We start from the raw sequence: 22548 nt of genomic DNA, 5'->3' as shown, positions 1-22548 counted from the left end.
TGCTGGAAATCACCCTACTGATCTAAACTGAATAGCATTTTATCACTCATTATTATTATTGTTATTATTATTATTATTATTATCATCATCATCATCATTATCATCATTATTCAGGATCAATGGATTCGTCCACAAGTTGAGGCACTGTAACGTGCTGATGTGAAAACAGTGACCCAAAACAGTTCAATTCGGAAATATAAAAGGTGCCCAGCTTTACTTAAAAAATAAAATGAAATAAAAATTTTAAAAGAAGTTAATTTGGGTTTTCCCCCCCTCTCTCCTGTGTTTGTGGATGAGGATGACAACAACACTGAAAAACAGGTCTGGAAATACGTGACAATTACTAGACTGTATGCTTCCGCAGTCTGACGAGAAATCCCGGTATCTAACAGGCCCAAGACACACAGACACCTGCTTTGACGGACAGGGAACTTAGCACCATTGAGTTCCAAAGACGATCTCTGAAGTCAGTAGGTGACCTACGACTGACGACACGTGATCCCAGTCCTCCCATTAAAAACGAGCCCATGGCACACTTAACTATGGGTAGGTGTCAGTCATAGTGAGCGCGCACGCACACACACGCACACACACACACACACACTGTGACCTGATTAAAAGCACAGGGGTAATTTCCAAATAAAGATGGGGGGGGGGGGGGGGATTAAGGGGGGGGGGGGGATTAAGGGGGGGGGGTCAATGTTGACCAGCCACAACTGACCCGACCCTGGTGGTCATTTGAGACCAGCCCACAATGACCTTGTGGTAAAACCCAGTTTTCTGTTCTATCATTCTTGCCTAGCTTTGGGAGACCTTTTTTGTTCAAAATACATTTTCGTTTTCCAAGTGCTCGTTTATGTTGTGAACTCCTGGGTTGGAATGAAGTAAGAATGTGAACGTTGTGTGAGTCTCCACGCCCTGTGAACTGGAGTGAATGTGGCAGTGTCACACACACACGCACACACACACACACACACACACACTGTGGACACTGTGGATGTTTCAGGCATGTACCCTGTGGTGGGGGAGGTGGGGCCCAGCACCTCCTTCCTGACCACCTTTGTGGGGGTGGACGGCTCACAGGCCGACCTCAAGCTACCCTCGGGGAACACCTGGTACTACTCCAGGTTGGCACCGCTTTGGCTGGGTGGAGGTGTAGGGGGTGGCATCCTGACTCAGGGTGTGTGAGTAAGGGGAGGGTACTGTGAGTAAAGAGAGGGTACTGTAAGTAAGGGGAGGGTACTGTGTAAGGGGAAGGTACTGTGTGAGTTAGGGGAGGGTACTGTGAGTAAAAGGAGGGTACTATGAGTAAAGGGAGGGTAATGTGTAAGGTAAGGGAGGCCTTATTATGTGTGGTCAATGACCTGTTGCTAGCGTCTGATGCAGGCAAGGTATCCATTCTGTCAGTGCTGGACCTTTCTGCAGCATTTGACACAATAACCCATGACATTATGGTCAGAAAGTTGTGTGATGTGTTTGGACTCAATGGTATCGTTCTGAAATGGTTTCATTCTATTTATCAGGTCACACACATTCTGTCCTTATAAATGGAAACCAGTCTGTTTCATCTGAGCTCAGATATGGGGTACCACAAGGTTCTGTCCCGGGACCAGTATTTTTTACAATGTACACACAACGTCTAAGTTTGATCATCCAACAGTCTGTATCTCACTATCATCTGTTTGCTGATGATTCTCAGCTGCATGATTCTATTATTCCCTCTGAAATTCCATATTTGGCTTCTAAATTTAAAAGTGGTTTAGAAAATGTAGCAAAGTGGATGAAACAAAACAAACTAAAAATGAATGGTGACAAAACAGAACTCATGTTGACTGGTAATGAAAATAAGCTCAAGCAGATAAATATGTCTATCGTTTGTTCTGACATAGAAATTTCATTCTCTAGTTCTGTCCGCTATCTTGGTTTTTACCTGGATTAATCCCTCACGATGGAAACTCATGGGAACCACCTGTGTAAAGTTCTTTACCTTCAGCTTCATAAGATAAGTAAAAGTAAGTCTGTTGATGCTGCCAACAAACTTGCTGTTGCCTTCATAGAGGAGTTATGGCCTAGTCTTGCTGCGTCCACCTGGTAAGCGACACAATCTGAGCACACAGGATGAAATCCCCTTTACTGTGTCCACCTGGTAAGCAACACAATCTGAGCACACAGGATCAAATCCCATAATCTTCAGTATTTTCTCCACCTCCACAAGACCTTGAGAGGTGGTCTGGATGCTAGACTCTCAAACAAGGAGGCAAGATTGCACTGGCTCTTAGTGCTGCAGCCTTGGGGGCTAGATGGCTTTTGGGAGCCATCCCAATGCTGACTGTCCTAAAACCCTCTTGGCTGAGAGAGTGAGCAAGAGTGGGCAAGACACTCTCCACTCCAATCAAATTCTAGCCCAGATAGTTGGGACAGCAGTTGCCTCCTCTGCTGTTCTGAGTCGAACAATACTATCATACACACTATCACACAGCATGTAATGGCACAAATAGCAACATGTTTCTGGCAGACCACCAGTTGAGACAGTAGATAGGTCCAGAATCTGGACTATGTTTCTTGGTGGTCAGATGAGGATCCAGGGTTCGAATCCTGGTCATTTTTTTGTTACCCAGGTCAACAGATGTACAGACCTGCTTGTGCCTGAACACCCTTCATGTGTATACGCAGGCAGATCAAATGTGAACAGTAAAGATCCTGTTATCCATGTCAGCGTTTGGTGGTCTATGGAAACAAGAACATTCCCAGCAATTCAGCATTTGTTGGGTAATGGAAACAAGAACATTCCCAGCAATTCAGCATTTGGTGGGTAATGGAAACAAGAACATACCCAGCAATTCAGCATTTGGTGGGTAATGGAAGCAAGAACATACCCAGCATGCACAGCCCTGGAACCCAGCTGTCCACATGGCAGGGATACAATCATGAATGTAAAAGCTCACTCATACGTAAGTGGATGTTACAGCCTACAAATGCAGACAATTTTAATGTGCGAGCTCTGGTATGATGCACAGAGCAGGGACAAAAACTGAATTTAACAAACTATTTCATACCTTATGCTTGCTTGACGGCATAGTGTGAGTGTGTGTGCATGCATGTACATGCATAGTGTACCTGCACTGTGTGTGTGTGTGTGAGTGCGTGCATGTTGGTGTATGTGTGTGTCTGGCTGTCTGTGTGAATCAGTATGTGTGTCTGTGTGTCTCTGAGTGTTTGTGTCTGAGTGTGTGTATGTGTTTGTGTGTGAGTATGCATGCATGCTCGACAGCACTGTGTGAGTGTGTGTGCTTGCGTGCGTGCCTGTGTGTGTCATTTTCTGAGTGTGTCTGTCTGTCTGTGCGAGTCTGTGTGTCTCTCTGTGTATCTGAGTGTGTGTGTGTGCGCATTAGTTAGCAAGTGTGTGTGCATGTGTGCCTGCATGTATGTTTGTGCATGTGTGTGTGTGTGTGTGTGCATATGTGTATGTGTGTATGTGCGTGCGTGTGTGTGTGTGTGTGTGTAAATGTGTACTCGTCTCTCACAAACTCTAATATATCTGGATTAAACTATGTGATTAAAGTCATCACACACACATCGAAGCAGACGTTTTTTCGTGTGGCATTACACTTTGTTTGAAAGAGGCAATTTTGTTATATGCGTGGTTGCACGAGGTGCATGGGGTGCTCGAGTGAAGATTTATTTTTTCATATATGGATGTTCAGGTGACAGCTCAGGTAGATGCATGCTCTCTGTCACAACTTGTTTGTCACCCATCTGTGCGGCCGTTCGGCTTACAGTCACAGGGAACTTTGGCTCTGAGACCCTAGTGCTCAGGTGAGAGTGGAAAAAAACAACTTAGAATATTTCTGGTGTTTATTTTATTTCATTGTTATAGTGTCGATGGATTAATTTGGATAAGTTTATTTGTATGTGCATTTGATGGTCGTTTTGCTTTTGGGTCTTTTAAAAAACGCAATGTTATTATATTATCATACTGTTTCTAAACTTGGCAGCAAGATTCCTTTTTGTCAAAGTGTTCATAATGTCATTGCTCCTGTGACAGGGAGAAAAGAATATTGTTTTGCTTACACTTCATTTTACCTCATCTTTGTATCATTATTAGAATAATTTCCACTGAGACTTCTTAACGCTTAATGTGGCGATAGCCTTGAGATGGCCTTAGTGGTTGGCGAGGCCCTGAGCACCATAATTTGATTTGATTTGATTCTTCGCAACACTGGAATAATGGAATATAAATTAGTGATGTGTAATTACTAGCGCTTGCTTGGAAAACATGTGATTGCATTTGAAAGACAGAAAGAAGCTAAAAGATAACTACTAGTACGAAGATGATAGCCAAGGAATTATGACTTTATAACTGGTAATTTAATGGTGAGGATGATGTGTGACTGAACCTAGGGACGCTAGTGAAATTGTACAGGGCACACACGCCCCCACTCACACACATGTGACTGACGGGACTTGTGGACAAGACAAGATGAACTGAAAGTATTTTTATGTTGGTTTAAAGAGCTTGTGGGTTGGCACTGGGCCAAGACCCAGCCGCAACAGCAGCAGCAGCAGCAGTAACTGCTGATGGCGCTACGGTGAGGAGCAGCCTGTGTCTAAGCTGTGGGGAAGGCGCTGAGGAGCAGCCTGTGTCTAAACTGTGAAGGCGCTGAAGAGCAGCCTGTGTCCGGATCCGAGGACTGGAGTGAAACGGACTTGGATTGAGTATTTTTGTTATGTGTTGTGCAGTGTATTGTGTGTTGTTGCCCTTAAACCATTTTTTAGTATGAGTGTGTGAGTGAACGTGTGAATTTTTAAGTTTTTTTGTTTTGTTTTTTAAATATTTGCAAAGATATCCGTCTCCTGTGATTCTTTTTTATGCACATGAACATGGCTGACTGAGAGGAGTGAGATGTGAAGTTTTCTGTTAAAATCTCAACAGGTATGAATGAATGTCTTTACAATCTATCTTCTCCACATTTATACACACGTTTTTGGTTTGTTTCTCCCTGTCTCCACACTGAATCTCCCTCTCTCTCCCAACAGCAGTTTGGTCATTCAACTATCACAGCAATGCTAGCACTCATATCACAATCAGCCAAAGAGAAGTTACTACCTAGCACACCAACACACCTTTAATCAGACTGCATGCAGCAAGGTCAAGGACAAACAGAACCACAAACTTCAAAACAAACACTTTGTTTTTTCCCCAAATGAAAAATTAATGAGCCAACTCCTGGATGACATCAACATTATCACTGAACAAGGTCTCATACATAGCAACAATGACAATCATCTGCAAAAGATTATTCATTTGTTATACTGACATTAACAAAAATTCGTCTCATTATTAAAAAAGTACCATATCATTAAATCAATGGAGATACATACTGATGACCTTGTCAAAATTCTCTTGGATTTGGTGTGATTCAGGATGAAACTCTAATTGCTGTTATCTTAACCAATGTTTCTTTTTTTCTCAAATTTTTATAGCTTTGGTTTAAAAACAAAAATATTCATTCAAGCAGTGGCATACACTAAGTTTAACACATAAATGAAAAGCAAAAAGAAGAGTACAAGGAAAAGAATACCTGAATGGAAAGTATTCTTAAAAAACTGTTTTGCAGAACACAAATACAAAGATGGGGATACCCAGTTCACATATCTGGACCAAGACCAACAACGGAGTACATATAAATACACAGTGGTGAACAAAGAAATGGATTAAAATAAAATTTAGTATGCGCACATATTCAAAATATATGAAGGCATCCAACATAAATAAAACAGCAGCAGTAGGTAGACAACAACACTGTTTTAACACTATCCACATGCGGGCAGTGCATGCCGCTTGATTCCTGAGTCACCCAATAACCTAAACTTTGCTAATTCAATGACACAATTATTTAGTAACACTGTATAAGCATCTTGGTCAAACTTTGGTAATTAATATACATAGTATCTTTATCTGCATGTCTATACCAGTCTTGCTAAAAGTGATCTTTAAAACAATGTTTAACTTTCTCTTCAAACCATGTGGGATGTACATCAAAACTTTGTTGAACAACCAGTAACTACTTAATCTAATTTTATTCAAAAGGGTTTGAAAACTTTTCAGGTATTGGTTCTGATGCATGTTGGTGGTGTATTAATTGAAAAGACGTTTGTGAACAACTGAAAATTTCTTTGATGTACTCTGGTTTGTAACAAGTTTAAACCAAACTGCTAGCATTCTGCTTTTTACAAAGACAGACACAGGAAAGTGACCAGTTTCATCAAATACCGCAAAAGATGGGGTGGAATGTCTCAGTTTCACAACTAGTTTGTAAAAGTTCAAGTGCATTTTTACCACAATTTCAGGCCTATCTTCTTCTTCTTCTGCGTTCGTGGGCTGCAACTCCCACGTTCACTCGCATGTACACGAGTGGGCTTTTACGTGCATGACCCTTTTTACCCCGCCATGTAGGAAGCCATACTCCGCTTTCGGGGGTGTGCATGCTGGGTATGTTCTTGTTTCCATAACCCACCGAACGCTGACATGGATTACATGATCTTTAATGTGCATATTTGATCTTCTGCATGCATTTACACACGAAGGGGGTTCAGGCACTAGCAGGTCTGCACATATGTTGACCTGGGAGATCGTAAAAATCTCCACCCTTTACCCACCAGGCGCCGTCACCGTGATTCGAACCCGGGACCCTAAGATTGAAAGTCCAATGCTTTAACCACTCGGCTGTTGCGCCCGTCTTCAGACCTATCAAAACCCCAAATTGCACAACTAACGTAAGAACTGGGAGAACTGTTTTGTCCTCACTGACATCAAAATTAAACAATACTATAACTTTGCCCCTGGATAAATTTACCGGTTTCCACTTTTGGGCATTCAGAATTAACCTTCATTTTTTACAGTGCACCTCCACTGCTGTCAGACCATTCTGCAAACCTGCATGTGGCTGTCTCTGAGAAAATCACCGTGGTGTCTGCATAAAACAGAACAAATGGTGGTGGGTTTGGGGTTGTTGTTTTTTCTTCAAATAACAGTCCTGTTCACTCATATTCATTCTCTCTATCTCAGTTGTCAGTCCATCTGGATCATCTTCAAAGTGAAACTCCATGTCGTTTAAAAACAATGTGAATATTATTGGGGAAAGACTTTCTCCTTGTTTCACCCCAACACCTGAACTAAAAAATCTCAGAAATTTTATCATTGGCCATATCACATGATTTAGCATCACCATACATGTTTATAATCACTTGCAATATCTAGCCAGACAGTACACTGAAAATTGTAGAAACTGTTTGTTTCAGTGCCTGCATGTCAGGCAGCTAAAGGTCACAAAGTTCACTGCCAGGGAAACATAACTCCTGCTGCAGGGCCTCTGCCTAGGAATCTTCAGTAAAAATGGAATTTTCAGTGAAAGTGGAATCTTCAGTGAAAATGGGTATAAATTAACAAAACATTCTGCATTCTTTGTCAAAATATGCAAACCTTTTCTTCTGAAACAACATTTACTGAGCTTTCCATTGAAAGCACTTTTGAAATGATGGGATGTGCAGATTTCAATTTTAAGCTGGTAGAACAAAGCAGATTCTCGCTACATAATCTTATGTTTCTGGATGACCAATACAAAGCTATGTCATTGTGAATGGTTCAAAAGAAAAGAAAACAGCAACAAAAACAAGCATGCAAAAAAAAAAAAAAAGGAAAAAAAAAAGGAAAATGCACCAAATGGAGCCGTGGAATCCAAGGTGTTTGTAACTGGACCAACATTCCATTCAGGACCGCACACCTTTTGGAACAACATTTGTGCAATCATCAAAACCCCCAGCCACCCTTCTTCCCCCTCCTCCCTTCTCTGCCATGTCTTTGTTGTGCTCATCGTCAGGCCTTTTCCCTCTGCCACACCCACTCCCTAACCCCCCCCCCCCGACCCCCCCCCCACACACACACACTCCCCAAACAACCCCCCATGCCAACAATGTGCTTCAGCAATTAATTTGCCCCATCTGTGCTACGAGGCTTTGTCCAACTCACGACAATCAGTGTCTGCGGTGTAATCTGGGTCATAAGAACCACCTTTGTTTGCCTGAGCTTGACTGGTGTCGTCTGCAATGTTTGTGAATGTTCCCTTCACTAGGTGATTGGGCTGGAGGCTGGTTAACACTTTCTGCCACAGATCATGCCACACACCATACAAGGACTGCGCTCATGTTTATTCATGATTGAATTATAACCTTCTTCTGGGATGGACAGTTATGATGCTATTTCTATTTCTGGTTGAACTAAAATTCAGGAAAGCCCAAAGGCAAGTTAACCCGTAAAGAAGGCAATCTGGCCATCAAAAGCGGAAGGACAGGTTGACCTGTCATGTATGCAGTGAACAGGTTAATCTGTTATATGTCTAATGCAGTGAACAGGTTAATCTGTTATATGTCTAATGCAGTGAACAGGTTAATCTGTTATATGTCTAATGCAGTGAACAGGTTAATCTGTTATATGTCTAATGCAGTGAACAGGTTAATATGTTATATGTCTAATGCAGTGAACAGGTTAATATGTTATATGTCTAATGCAGTGAACAGGTTAATATGTTGTATGTCTAATGCAGTGAACAGGTTAATATGTTGTATGTCTAATACAGTGAACAGGTTAATATGTTGTATGTCTAATGCAGTGAACAGGTTAATATGTTATATGTCTAATGCAGTGAACAGGCTAATATGTTATATGTCTAATGCAGTGAACAGGTTAATATGTTGTATGTCTAATACAGTGAACAGGTTAATATGTTGTATGTCTAATGCAGTGAACAGGTTAATATGTTATATGTCTAATGCAGTGAACAGGTTAATATGTTATATGTCTAATGCAGTGAACAGGCTAATATGTTATATGTCTAATGCAGTGAACAGGTTAATATGTTACACATTTCCTTGGTATCTTTCTGCTGAGCTGTCCTGATACGGAAAGTTCAATGATGTATGCCCGTGCAAATGTTCTGATAAACAAGTTGTCCTGATAAGGAAAGTTCAATGATGTATGCCTGTGCAAGTGTTCTGATAAACAAATTGTCCTGATGAGGAAAGTTCAATGATGTATGCCCGTGCAAATGTTCTGATAAACAAATTGTCCTGATAAGGAAAGTTCAATGATGTATGCCTGTGCAAGTGTTCTGATAAACAAATTGTCCTGATGAGGAAAGTTCAATGATGTATGCCCGTGCAAATGTTCTGATAAACAAATTGTCCTGATAAGGAAAGTTCAATGATGTATGCCTGTGCAAGTGTTCTGATAAACAAATTGTCCTGATAAGGAAAGTTCAATGATGTATGCCTGTGCAAGTGTTCTGATAAACAAATTGTCCTGATAAGGAAAGTTCAATGATGTATGCCTGTGCAAGTGTTCTGATAAACAAATTGTCCTGATAAGGAAAGTTCAATGATGTATGCCCGTGCAAATGTTCTGATAAACAAATTGTCCTGATAAGGAAAGTTCAATGATGTATGCCCGTGCAAATGTTCTGATAAACAAATTGTCCTGATAAGGAAAATTCAATGATGTATAACCGTGCAAATGTTCTGATAAACAAACTGTCCTGATAAGGAAAGTTCAATGATGTATGCCTGTGCAAGTGTTCTGATAAACAAACTGTCCTGATAAGGAAAGTTCAATGATGTATGCCCGTGCAAGTGTTCTGATAAACAAATTGTCATGATGTAAACTGCCAGTGCCATATCCAACAATTAAAGCCAAGAAAATCCTTGATCAATGTCTTTGTATCTATAAACACACACACACACACACACACACACACACACACACACACACACACACATGCGCTCATACACTAAAATGCACAGGGTAATATCTCATCTAAATTGTAAAGCAAACAATACCAAAAAAATATATCAGTATGCATGAAAACAACAATCAATACTCAAAAAAATTCATAAAGCTTTCCAATAAGAAAGAAAAAAAACAAAAACTGTCTCTCTCTCTCTCTTAAAACTCAAACAGTATCTCAAAAGTACAAACCTTTTCAATGAAAAAATAAAAACATAAACATATGATGTAATTCAACAAGAATTTATTGTTCATTGTTCTCTCTCTCTCACACGCACACACACAAACACATACACACATATTATATAAGACAAACAAACAGATAAACATAGATATGTGTTATGTGTGTGTGTGTGTGTGTTTGAATGTCTTTAAAATAATGGGCAAGGAGATAGTATCTGAACCACTGGAAATAAAAGACTCATTCAAAATATTAAGAAAATGAGAAACAAACAAACAAACAAAAAAACAACTAAAAAAAAACCCCATCCTAACCTACAGCTAGCCACGTCTCAGTCACCCCCTCCAAACCCCTTACCCCACCCACTCACACTACACCTTTTTCTCAAGGCCAGTCCATCCAGCCTGCAACTCACGACTCTTCCAAACGAATACAGCCACCCTTCTCCCCTCCCTTCCCCTCACTCGGCTTTTCTGGCAGTGCCTTGCTGCTGTTTGAGCTGCTCGCGCAGTTTGTTGAAGTCGGAGAGGACGTTGCGCCGAAGGATCTGGGAGGCACAGATCATGCCCGCATAGAGGACAGAGGTGAAGCCACACAGCAGTACGTCCTGACCTGCACACCACCACCACCACTGTCATCACCACCATCATCATCATCACCACCACCACCACTGTCATCACCACCATCATCATCATCACCACCACCATTACCACCACCACCACCACTGTCATCACCACCATCATCATCATCACCACCACCATTATCACCACCACCACCACTGTCATCACCACCATCATCATCATCACCACCACCATTATCACCACCACCACCACTGTCATCATCACCATCATCATCATCACCACCACCATTACCACCACCACCACCACTGTCATCACCACCATCATCATCATCACCACCACCATTACCACCACCACCACCACTGTCATCACCACCATCATCATCACCACCACCATCATCATCACCACCACCACTGTCATCACCACCACCACTATCATCACCACCATCATCATCATCACCACCACTGTCATCACCACCACAACCACTATCATCACCACCATCATCATCACCACCACCACTGTCATCACCACCACCACTATCATCACCACCACCACCATCATCACCACCACCACTATCATCACCACCACAACCACTGTCATCACCACCATCATCATCACCACCACCACCACCACTGTCATCACCACCACCATCATCATCACCACCACCACTGTCATCACCACCACCACCACTGTCATCACCACCACCACTATCATCACCACCATCATCATCATCACCACCACCATTATCACCACCACCATCATCATCATCACCACCACCACTGTCATCACCACCACCACCACTATCATCACCACCACCATTATCACCACCACCACCACTGTCATCACCACCACCACCATTATCACCACCACCATCATCATCATCACCACCACCACTGTCATCACCACCACCACCACTATCATCACCACCACCATTATCACCACCACCACCACCAGGTTGTGATTGTCATTCCACAATGCGTTAGTAACCTTCAATCCATCACGGACAGAACATGACACAGACATACAGGGCAGAATGAAGGCAGAGACTGGGAGAGACAGAGACAACTGGAGAAACAGAGACAGACTGGTAGTAACAGAGACAACTGGAGAGACAGAGATAGACTGGTAGTGATGGAGACAACTGGAGAGACACAGACAGACTGGTAGTGACACAACTGGAAAGACAGAATTAGACTGGTAGTAACAGAGACAACTGGAGAGAGAGAGACAGACTGGTAGTGATGGAGACAACTGGAGAGAGAGACAGACTGGTAGTGATGGAGACAACTGGAGAGACACAGACAGACTGGTAGTGATGGAGACAACTGGAGAGACACAGAGTGGTAGTGACAGAGACAACTGGAGAGAGAGACAGACTGGTAGTGACAGAGACAACTGGAGAGACAGAGACAGACTGGTAGTGACAGAGACAACTGGAGAGACAGAGACAGACTGGTAGTGATGGAGACAACTGGAGAGACACAGACAGACTGGTAGTGATGGAGACAACTGGAGAGACACAGACAGACTGGTAGTGACACTACTGGAAAGACAGAATTAGACTGGTAGTAACAGAGACAACTGGAGAGACAGAGACAGACTGGTAGTAACAGAGACAACTGGAGAGACAGAGACAGACTGGTAGTGACAGAGACAACTGGAGAGAGAGAGACAGACTGGTAGTGACAGAGACAACTGGAGAGACAGAGACAGACTGGTAGTGACAGAGACAACTGGAGAGACAGAGACAGACTGGTAGTGACAGAGACAACTGGAGAGACAGAGACAGACTGGTAGTGACAGAGACAACTGGAGAGACACAGACAGACTGGTAGTGATGGAGACAACTGGAGAGACAGAGACAGACTGGTAGTGACAGAGACAACTGGAGAGACAGAGACAGACTGGTAGTGACAGAGACAACTGGAGAGAGAGACAGACTGGAAAAAACAGACAGACTAGAGAGACAGACAAATGGCAAATGTTTTATTGACGGTAAAATAGGTAAGCTTCAGCTTCTTTACACCATGCCCTCACAAGCACACACACACAGACAGGCACACACACACACACACACACACACACACAGATGATAATAAAATGATACTGGGGACACAGACCCGTCAGGTAGAGCCCGGGGATGTCGGTGTCTGCCCGCAGTGTGGCGATGGCCTGAGGCGTGAAGCGCTTGCGGCCCTGGTCCAGGCCGTACATCTCCCCAGACGGCTGGCCCAGGTAGTACTGGTTGGTGACTGGAGTGCCCACCTCCATGTAGTCTCTCTGTGGACACAACGCACTCCACCACTCAGACAGGCTCTTCTAATGCTGTGCTGTGCTGTTACGGTGTGGTGTTCTGTTGTGTTGTGGTGTGATGTTCCGTTGTGTTGTGGTGTGATGTGTTGTGTTGTGGTGTTCTGTTGTGTTGTGGTGTGATGTGTTGTGTTGTGGTGTTCCGTTGTGTTGTGGTGTGATGTGTTGTGTTGTGGTGTTCTGTTGTGTTGTGCTGTGCTGTTACAGTGTGGTGTTCTGTTGTGTTGTGGTGTGATGTGTTGTGTTGTGGTGTTCTGTTGTGTTGTGGTGTTCTGTTGTGTTGTGGTGTGATGTGTTGTGTTGTGGTGTTCTGTTGTGTTGTGGTGTTGTGTTGTGTTGTGGTGTGATGTGTTGTGTTGTGGTGTTCTGTTGTGTTGTGGTGTTCTGTTGTGTTGTGGTGTTCTGTTGTGTTGTGGTGTTCTGTTGTGTTGTGGTGTGATGTGTTGTGTTGTGGTGTTCTGTTGTGTTGTGGTGTTCTGTTGTGTTGTGGTGTTCTGTTGTGTTGTGGTGTGATGTGTTGTGTTGTGGTGTGATGTGTTGTGTTGTGGTGTTCTGTTGTGTTGTGGTGTGATGTGTTGTGTTGTGGTGTGATGTGTTGTGTTGTGGTGTTCTGTTGTGTTGTGGTGTGATGTGTTGTGTTGTGGTGTGATGTGTTGTGTTGTGGTGTTCTGTTGTGTTGTGGTGTGATGTGTTGTGTTGTGGTGTTGTTGTGTTGTGGTGTGATGTGTTGTGTTGTGGTGTTCTGTTGTGTTGTGGTGTGATGTGTTGTGTTGTGGTGTGATGTGTTGTGTTGTGGTGTTCTGTTGTGTTGTGGTGTTGTGTTGTGTTGTGGTGTGATGTGTTGTGTTGTGGTGTTGTTGTGTTGTGGTGTGATGTGTTGTGTTGTGGTGTTGTTGTGTTGTGGTGTGATGTGTTGTGTTGTGTTGTGATGTGTTGTGTTGTGGTGTTCCGTTGTGTTGTGGTGTGATGTGTTGTGTTGTGGTGTTCTGTTGTGTTGTGCTGTGATGTGTTGTGTTGTGGTTTCCACTGGAAGCATTGCTTTAACATCATAATACATATCTGTTCAAGTTCCAGACTTTCCCTGTCTTCATCACGACTTCCAGTTTCTATAAATGGCAACAAGAACTCTGACAAATACTCACGACAATCACTCCAGATCATAACAATACTTTATCATGAACACAGACACAGACCAACACACACACACCATACATACTAACACTAACACAGCACACAGACACAGACCAACACACACACACCATACATACTAACACTAACACAGCACACAGACACAGACAAAAACACACACACCGAAACAAGTACATGCACACCAACACTCATACCAATACACACACACACCACACACACACACACTGATGACCCCTATCACCTTTCCGTCCAGCTGAGGGAAGAGGTGGCAGCACACTCTCCACATCTGTTCACCGATGGTGTTCTTGATGCCCTCGTAGTCCTCGCCACGGTGACCCTTCCGCTCCTTCTCCCACGACTGGAACCACTCCCAGTTGGCCAGCGTGATGATCAGCACTGAACTCTTTCCTGTCCATAGAAAAAGGTTGTGGTCAGACACAGCTAAAAGCTGGTTCTACACTGCTCAAGTAAACCATTGGCCGAACAGCACTGAACTCTTTCCTAATCACAACAAAAGGTTGTGGTCAGACACAGCTAAAAGCTGGTTCTACACTGCTCAAGTAAACCATTGGCCGAACAGCACTGAACTCTTTCCTAATCACAACAAAAGGTTGTGGCCAGACACAGCTAAAAGCTGGTTCTACACTGCTCAAGTAAACCATTGGCTGAACAGCACTGAACTCTTTCCTAATCACAACAAAAGGTTGTGGCCAGACACAGCTAAAAGCTGGTTCTACACTGCTCAAGTAAACCATTGGCTGAACAGCACTGAACTCTTTCCTAATCACAACAAAAGGTTGTGGCCAGACACAGCTAAAAGCTGGTTCTACACTGCTCAAGTAAACCATTGGCCGAACAGCACTGAACTCTTTCCTAATCACAACAAAAGGTTGTGGTCAGACACAGCTAAAAGCTGGTTCTACACTGCTCAAGTAAACCATTGGCTGAACAGCACTGAACTCTTTCCTAATCACAACAAAAGGTTGTGGTCAGACACAGCTAAAAGCTGGTTCTACACTGCTCAAGTAAACCATTGGCTGAACAGCACTGAACTCTTTCCTAATCACAACAAAAGGTTGTGGTCAGACACAGCTAAAAGCTGGTTCTACACTGCTCAAGTAAACCATTGACCGAACAGCACTAAACTCTTTCCTAATCCCAACAAAAGGTTGAGGTCAGACACAGCTAAAAGCTGGTTCTACACTGCTCAAGTAAACCATTGACCGAACAGCACTAAACTCTTTCCTAATCCCAACAAAAGGTTGTAGCCAGACACAGCTAAAAGCCAGTTGTACACTGCTCAAGTCAACCATAAGCCAAACTCTTTCCTGTCCACAGAAAAAGGTAGTGGCTGCAGATGCCTGACCAGATGCAGCAGATGCCTGACCAGATGCAGCAGATGCCTGACCAGATGCAGCAGATCCCTGGCCTTTGCATTAACCCAACACGCTGATCAGTCCTTGAGAGCCTATACTTGGTTAGTGCAAAACATTAATATGGAAATGAAAGAAAATAATAAGACAAAAATATACACATTAGTAAATATATACCGTTTCCTTCCAAGTAATGGCATAAGCTGACCACTGTTTGTACACTTGAAAAATATTAGCATGTGCACGCGTAACAATACAATTTGAAAGCAACTGACAAATTGTGGACGGTAATTAGATAAATTTGGAGATTTGTGATATTACACAGTAAGTGATGAGCCTTATGCACAAATATTTTTTCTGAATGAAATTAAGCTGCTGCTTTCATCACTGTGTTATCATGAATTATAAACTAAACACACATACTCTGTATGAATATCAACTTAAAAACATATCCAACATTATTCACCAACAAAACAACCATCAACTTAAAAACATATCCAACATTATTCACCAACAAAACAACCATCAACTTAAAAACATATCCAACATTATTCACCAACAAAACAACCACTTGGGGGAATGTAGATCATGTAAAACACAACAGCATTTCTGTGCTCTGAGTCATCTTTTCAAATGCAATGTTTCAGAAGAGTGAGACCTGTATTAGAAATATCAGACTGATGCACCAATTCTTGGCAGAATATTGCTGCTCCTTGTAGATCTAATAAGAAATAAAAATACATCAAAACCTGATTTTGAAAAACATTTTTGGCTTTTTGTGCCCCTTTTGTACCTTTCCCAGATGTGCATTGTCAATATGATTAGAATGTGTGGGGAAAATGTTTTTTTAAATCCCATTTTCCATCCAAATTTCATGGCTCATGTGTAATCAGGAAAACAACCACAGATCCCAACATGATCCCTTTCCCACTCATCCAGGTGCTTTTGCACTAAATCAGATGCCTTTGCACAAAACCTGGTGGCTTTGCACCTACTTTGCATTCACCCAGGTGCCTTTGCACTCACCTGAGTACTTTTGCACCCAAGAGGGTGCATTTGCACTCACCTGTGTGGCTGCCTTTGCACTCATTCGGGTACTTTTGCACTTACCTGGGTGCCTTTGCTCCCAGCTGGGATCTTTGGCGGAGGGAAAGGAGATGTAGCAGAGGGGGATGGGAGCTGACGCCACATCCTCCAGCGACAGTGCCAGGTAGTCTGACATGGCTTTGTTGATGTCGTTCCTGTCAGTCACAAACACTGCCATCACAGCAACCGTCATCACCACGCCAACCACAATGTGAAGCCACATGGTAGCTGTGGAACCCGACATTTTTTCCCCATACCCAGCTCCGACCAAGTATTCTTCTTCTTCCCCTCATTGCTTCATGGTCTATTCACTACCAGGTCATTTGGACATGTGTGCATTCATTTATTTCAGAACACACACTCATACAATGGGTGTGGAGAATGGGTGAGGGACTGAATGTAGGGGTGGGAGGTATCAAGGAGAAAAAAGACGCACAAAACACCAGATAAAACCCAGCCAACAGTGGAGAGAGGGGTCATCTGTCATACAACCCATGAAAGAAATTACAACATGCTACCTGCCAGAGAGTGGCACATGACCTCAGTGACTGACGTTACAAATGTCTGGGAATCACACAAAACACCTTGAATATCTCCGCATCTTGCATTTAAATGTATCCTCCTTCCCGTTATTTATGTGTGACTAAGGTAAGGGAAGGTACCTCCCTTTACTCACAGTACCCTCCCCTTACTCACACAGTACCCTCCCTTACTCACACAGTACCCCACCCCCCACCCCCCTTACTCACACAGTAACCCCCCCCCTTACTTACACAGTACATTCCCTTACCTTACACAGTACCCTCCCCTAACTCACAGTGCCTTCCCCTTACACAGTTCCCTCCCCTTACTAACAGTACCCTCTCTTCACTCACAATACCCTCCCCTTACTCACAGTACCCTCCCCTTACTCACACACCCTGATTCGGGATGCCACCCCTCCCCCCCACCTCCACCCAGCCAAAGCGGTGCCTACCTGGAGTAGTACCAGGTGTTCCCCGAGGGCAGCTTGAGGTCGGCCTGTGAGCCGTCCACCCCCACAAAGGTGGTCAGGAAGGAGGTGCTGGGCCCCACCTCCCCCACCACAGGGTACATGCCTGAAACATCCACAGTGTCCACAGTGTGTGTGTGTGTGTGTGTGTGTGTGTGTGTGTGAATCGGCATGTGTCTGGCTGTGTGTGTGTGCATGCACATATGTGTGTGTGTGTGTGTGTGTGTGTGTGTGTGTGTGTGTGTGTGTGTGTGTGTGTGTGTGTGTGTGTGTGTGCATGTATGAGTATCTGTATCTGAGTATCTGTGTGTGTGCGTGCGCAGCGTCTGCACAAGTGTGTGTGTGTGTGTGTGTTTTGAGTATAAAAAAATCTTTCCTCACATGATTTCTGAGCCACACTGGCAGGCAGCAGTTTCCTGAAGGTGTTGATGGCGCCGGCATCAGAGATGATGTACTTGGCATGTAAATCCACACTGCCAGAACTCCGAGCAACTCGCACACCTGCAAGTACAGATTGAAGGAAAAAGGTTAAAGATCCCATAGTCTTTTACCGATGTCAGGGCAGTGAACTCCTATCCACTGTGTCTTGGGCTCAGCACAGGAAGACGGGGCCCAATTCTCCCCTTTCACCTTATCCCCATCCAAAGTTAGGTACCCATTCTTACTTGGCCCCATCCAAAGTTAGGTACCCATTCTTACTTGGCCCCATCCAAAGTTTGGTACCCATTCTTACTTGGCCCCATCCAAAGTTTGGTACCCATTCTTACTTGGCCCCATCCAAAGTTAGGTACCCATTCTTACTTGGCCCCATCCAAAGTTAGGTACCCATTCTTACTTGGCCCCATCCAAAGTTAGGTACCCATTCTTACTTGGCCCCATCCAAAGTTAGGTACCCATTCTTACTTGGATGGGGTGAGGACTAGCAGACAATGCTGCCTTTCTCAAGGACACATCACTTTGCTAAAACAGGGCCTCAAACTCTGATCACTGGTCAACTCTGGATCACAAGGACACATCACTCTGCTAAAACAGGGCCTCAAACTCTGATCACTGGTCAACTCTGGATCACAAGGACACATCACTCTGCTAAAACAGGGCCTCAAACTCTTGATCACTGGTCAACTCTGGATCATAAGGACACATCACTCTGCTAAAACAGGGCCTCAAACTCTGATCACTGGTCAACTCTGGATCATAAAGACACATCACTTTGCTAAAACAGGGCCTCAAACTCTGATCACTGGTCAACTCTGGATCACAAGGACACATCACTCTGCTAAAACAGGGCCTCAAACTCTGATCACTGGTCAACTCTGGATCATAAGTACCACGTCTAACCAGTGTGGCTACAGCGTCCCCTGCACCTACAGACAGAGATTCCTTTACCACTTGATTTTTTCTTCTTCTTTTTTTTTAGCATTTGATTTTATTTCTTTATCTATTTGCTTACTTTTTTTTTTTAACTCTATTTTATTTTTCCTACTCAAGGCCTGACTAAGTGCATTGGGTTACACTGCTGGTCAGGCATCTCGTTTGAAGTGGTGTAGTGTATATGGAATTATCTGAACGCTATGACGCCTCCTTGAGGAACTGAACTAGCCACCTGATCCAACTTCTTCCCCACTTTCAGTGGCATCACTCTCAGGTCGATCACTCTCACTCCCCGCCTGCTCCAGTGTGTGTGTGTGTGTGTGTGTGTGTGTGTGTGTGTGCGCGCGCGTGCGTGCGTGTGTATGTATCTGTGTGTGTGCGCGCGTGTGCATGTGTGTTTAAATTGCTTATATGTGTTTACATTTCCAGTTTTTACTGATAAGTGTTATGAGCAAATGTTTCTTTGAAGAATGTTTGTTAAGGACTGTTTATATTGTAATGTTGTAGTCTTTTTTATTGCTTTGTTTGTTAATCTGTGTGTGAGTGTTTAAATTAAAATTAATTATCATTTAATTTTTGCTTTTGTTATTGTCATTATCTTTTAAGTTTTGACTTTTTATGTTTGATACACTGATATATTTTATGGAATGATCTCTTTTAAATGTTCTCTCTTTCTTATTTCTTTAATTGTATGTGTATGTTTGTGTGAAGGTGTTTGAGTGTAGTTCTTTTGGTGCTATTGTAATGTGCATAGATCTTCAATAATAAGTGCTATAGCAAGACATATAATAGTTAAACAAAAAACAAAAAAAATCAATAAAGAGGCCACCTAACAAAGGAGACCCTGCACTGCATCTGAGTCACACATTCAGGAGACAACTTGTGGACTACACTAAGCACTCGGTTGAGGAGCCTATCTCAACACACACACGCACGCACACACTCACTAGGCGCACACACTCACCGATGGCAGCCCCTTTCTCAGAACACAAAATCTCCGACACAGGCGCCTGCATCAGCACACGTCCCCCGTGACGCTCAATGATGTGCGTCATCTGGTACGCGATCTCCGAGGGCCCTCCCACGGGGTAGTAGGCACCGTTGCGGTAATGGTGGATGAGGATGGCATGCAGAATGAAGGGCACGTTTTCAGGGAACACACCTGGTACACACAGAGTTGAGGGATGCAGAGTTAACTCACTGTGGACGACGCACCCCGATCCAGGCCCTACAGCTGAAAACCGTTCAAGATGAAGAAGCCCCAATGGGGCCTTAAAACACTTTAAGTAGTTGGGGTGGCACCTACTTTGCATAATGATGTCTTAAGATAAAGATACCTTCATTTACCTTTTCCACTCTCCACTGCCACCAATCAATGCCGAGTTTGTTGGAAGAGAGTTATTTTCATGGTGACTGCTTCACATTAACAGTGCATGTCAACAATGGTGTCTGACCCAATTTCTTCCCAGTCACGAAGCAGACAACTGTTTCAGATGAAGGGGCCCAATCAAGGCTTTAAAACATTCCGAATTCAAACTGTTGCAAACTTATTGTACTATCCTGGGTTGATTTTTAACTAATCAGTGTGTGGAAATTTTAAACAAAAATTTTGGATACTTTCATCATCCCACTGAAAAACAGCATAAGGGAGGATGTTTTATATACTGTCCCACACTAACTCACTGTGTTACTGATCAGTTTGGAAAACTATAGTTCATAACTTCTCACCTTCGTTTCTTTGGTCATTTTATTTTACTAACCCATACTACTTATTCTTCTGCGTTCATGGGCTGCGACTCCCACGTTCACTGACATGTACATGAGTGGGCTTTTACGTGTATGACCGTTTTTACCCCACCACGTAGGCAGCCGTATTCCGCTTTTGGAGGAGTGCATGCTGGGTATATTCTTGTTTCCATAACCCACCTAACGCTGACATGGATTACAGGATCTTTAATGTGCGTATCTGATTCTTCTGTTTGTGTATACATATGAAGGGGGTTCAGGCACCAGCAGGTCTGCACATATGTTGACCTGGGAGATTGGAAAAATCTCCACCCTTCTCCCATCAGGTGCCGTCACCAAGATTCGAACCTGGGACCCTCAGATTTAAAGTCCAATGCTTTAACCACTCCACTACTGTGCCGGTCTTACTAACCCATACAAATGGGCCATCTGTGAGGGAAATCAGGGGACATACAGGCAGTACTAAGTGAATTAATAATAACAATAATAGGTTTATTTATATAGCGCTTACTCAAATAATTTTTGCTCTTAGCTCTTAACAGTTACAATACTTCCAGTAAAAAAACAAAAAAACAAAAGAAAGTATAAAAAAAAACATATATATAAAGCCAACACAACAAACCACAACAAGACACCACACCAAAGGCAACAACAAACAACACTAATCCAGTCCACACAGTAAACAAATGCTAAACTGCACTGTACAATGTAAAAACCCCACAAGTAAAACATACATTTAAACACAAACTGAAAAACCAATGTCCATAACTAACATAGACATCTAGCCAAACACCAAAACACATTCAAACACACATACACACACGCAAACAGATTGCATACAACACCACTCTCACCACACATATCACACACACCACAATACTCAACCAATGCACCTTCCATTTTCACACTGCCCAGGATATTCTGCTGCTACACAACTGGTGGTTGAAAGGGTTTGAGGATCTTGGCTGGACAGATGAGAGATGCAGTGAGGGGGAGATTAAGTAAGGAGGAGAGAGAGCAGGAGATACATGGTGTGTGTGTGTGTGTGTGTGTGTCTGTGTGTACGCGCGCACACACGTGTATGTGTGGTGCATGCGTGCATGCTTGTGTGTGTGGGATGGAACAAGGAAAAATTTAGGGCTGTGTTTCTGCTTCTTAGAAAAAAACACAAACACATAAACAAACATGCACACACACACACATATACACACACACACACAAATACAAGCAAACAAAAGCAAACGCACAAACACACACACATATTTAGCCCTACAGGCCTAATCATAAAACCTGAGAGGCAAGGCCTTAAAGACTCACTTGTGACACACACTTGATGCAGTAAAGAAACAATAATGATGATAAAAGACATGAAAAAGAAATCATTTAAAGTGTGTTCTGCATCAGAAACGATTAATCTTGAAACAAACAAAAACAGATGTGGAAAGAGGGTCAGGGGGTGCGGGGGGAAACTGGACTGAACCATTACTGTTGAAGCAAGATTTACCACTGGGCTAAAACACAGCTGCAGTACACAGTAGGTATTTTAATTAATGGTTTTTTAGCTCAATAAATTGATTACTGTATTCAGGTGATAAATCATGTTATTTTGATGTATCTCAATCATTTAAAAAATCTGTCATGAACATTTGCGGTAAAGGAAGACATTACCCTTGTCTCAGACAAACTGCAACGTGTTGCCGTTTTCTCCAGATCTGCACAGACTGGTGTATGCTACCGAACTGAGAGGTGCCGTTCATTCACTTCCTTTTATGTTCATTCTAGTTAATTTAGTATCCTCTTCCAAATATTCACACAAAGTGAATACATTGATGGTGCAGTTAGTGTTGCTCTATGTGCTCTGTCCTGAATTTGAATGCCTTTTCTTTTAATTGCCAACAAGAAAAATGATGTCATGCTATCTTCAA

At 43.1% G+C, this 22548-nt stretch overlaps 1 protein-coding gene and 1 long non-coding RNA gene across 2 annotated transcripts in view; one reads left to right on the top strand and one right to left on the bottom strand.

The window, feature by feature from the left end:
• The first annotated feature begins 1008 nt into the window (after window positions 1-1008).
• LOC143287952 (uncharacterized) lies at window positions 1009-4790 on the top strand. Its single transcript, XR_013056023.1, has 3 exons — window positions 1009-1127; window positions 3705-3816; window positions 4514-4790. It is a non-coding gene; the product is annotated as an uncharacterized LOC143287952 (long non-coding RNA).
• A 314-nt stretch (window positions 4791-5104) lies between these two features.
• Window positions 5105-22548, bottom strand: part of LOC143288310 (all-trans-retinol 13,14-reductase-like) — a 35269-nt gene continuing 17825 nt past the window's right edge. The window contains exons 6-12 of the mRNA XM_076596665.1: window positions 19842-20039; window positions 17888-18007; window positions 17492-17612; window positions 16540-16670; window positions 14298-14464; window positions 12718-12877; window positions 5105-10631 (exon numbers count right to left, since the gene is read on the bottom strand). Coding sequence (XP_076452780.1) covers window positions 10480-10631; window positions 12718-12877; window positions 14298-14464; window positions 16540-16670; window positions 17492-17612; window positions 17888-18007; window positions 19842-20039 — 1049 coding nt within the window. The 3' untranslated portion in view covers window positions 5105-10479. The remainder of the gene's footprint in view (window positions 10632-12717; window positions 12878-14297; window positions 14465-16539; window positions 16671-17491; window positions 17613-17887; window positions 18008-19841; window positions 20040-22548) is intronic.

The sequence above is a fragment of the Babylonia areolata genome, chromosome 12, assembly GCF_041734735.1.
Source record: "Babylonia areolata isolate BAREFJ2019XMU chromosome 12, ASM4173473v1, whole genome shotgun sequence".
In the NCBI taxonomy this organism is placed as follows: domain Eukaryota; kingdom Metazoa; phylum Mollusca; class Gastropoda; order Neogastropoda; family Buccinidae; genus Babylonia; species Babylonia areolata.
This window is presented reverse-complemented; position numbering and strand designations above follow the sequence as displayed.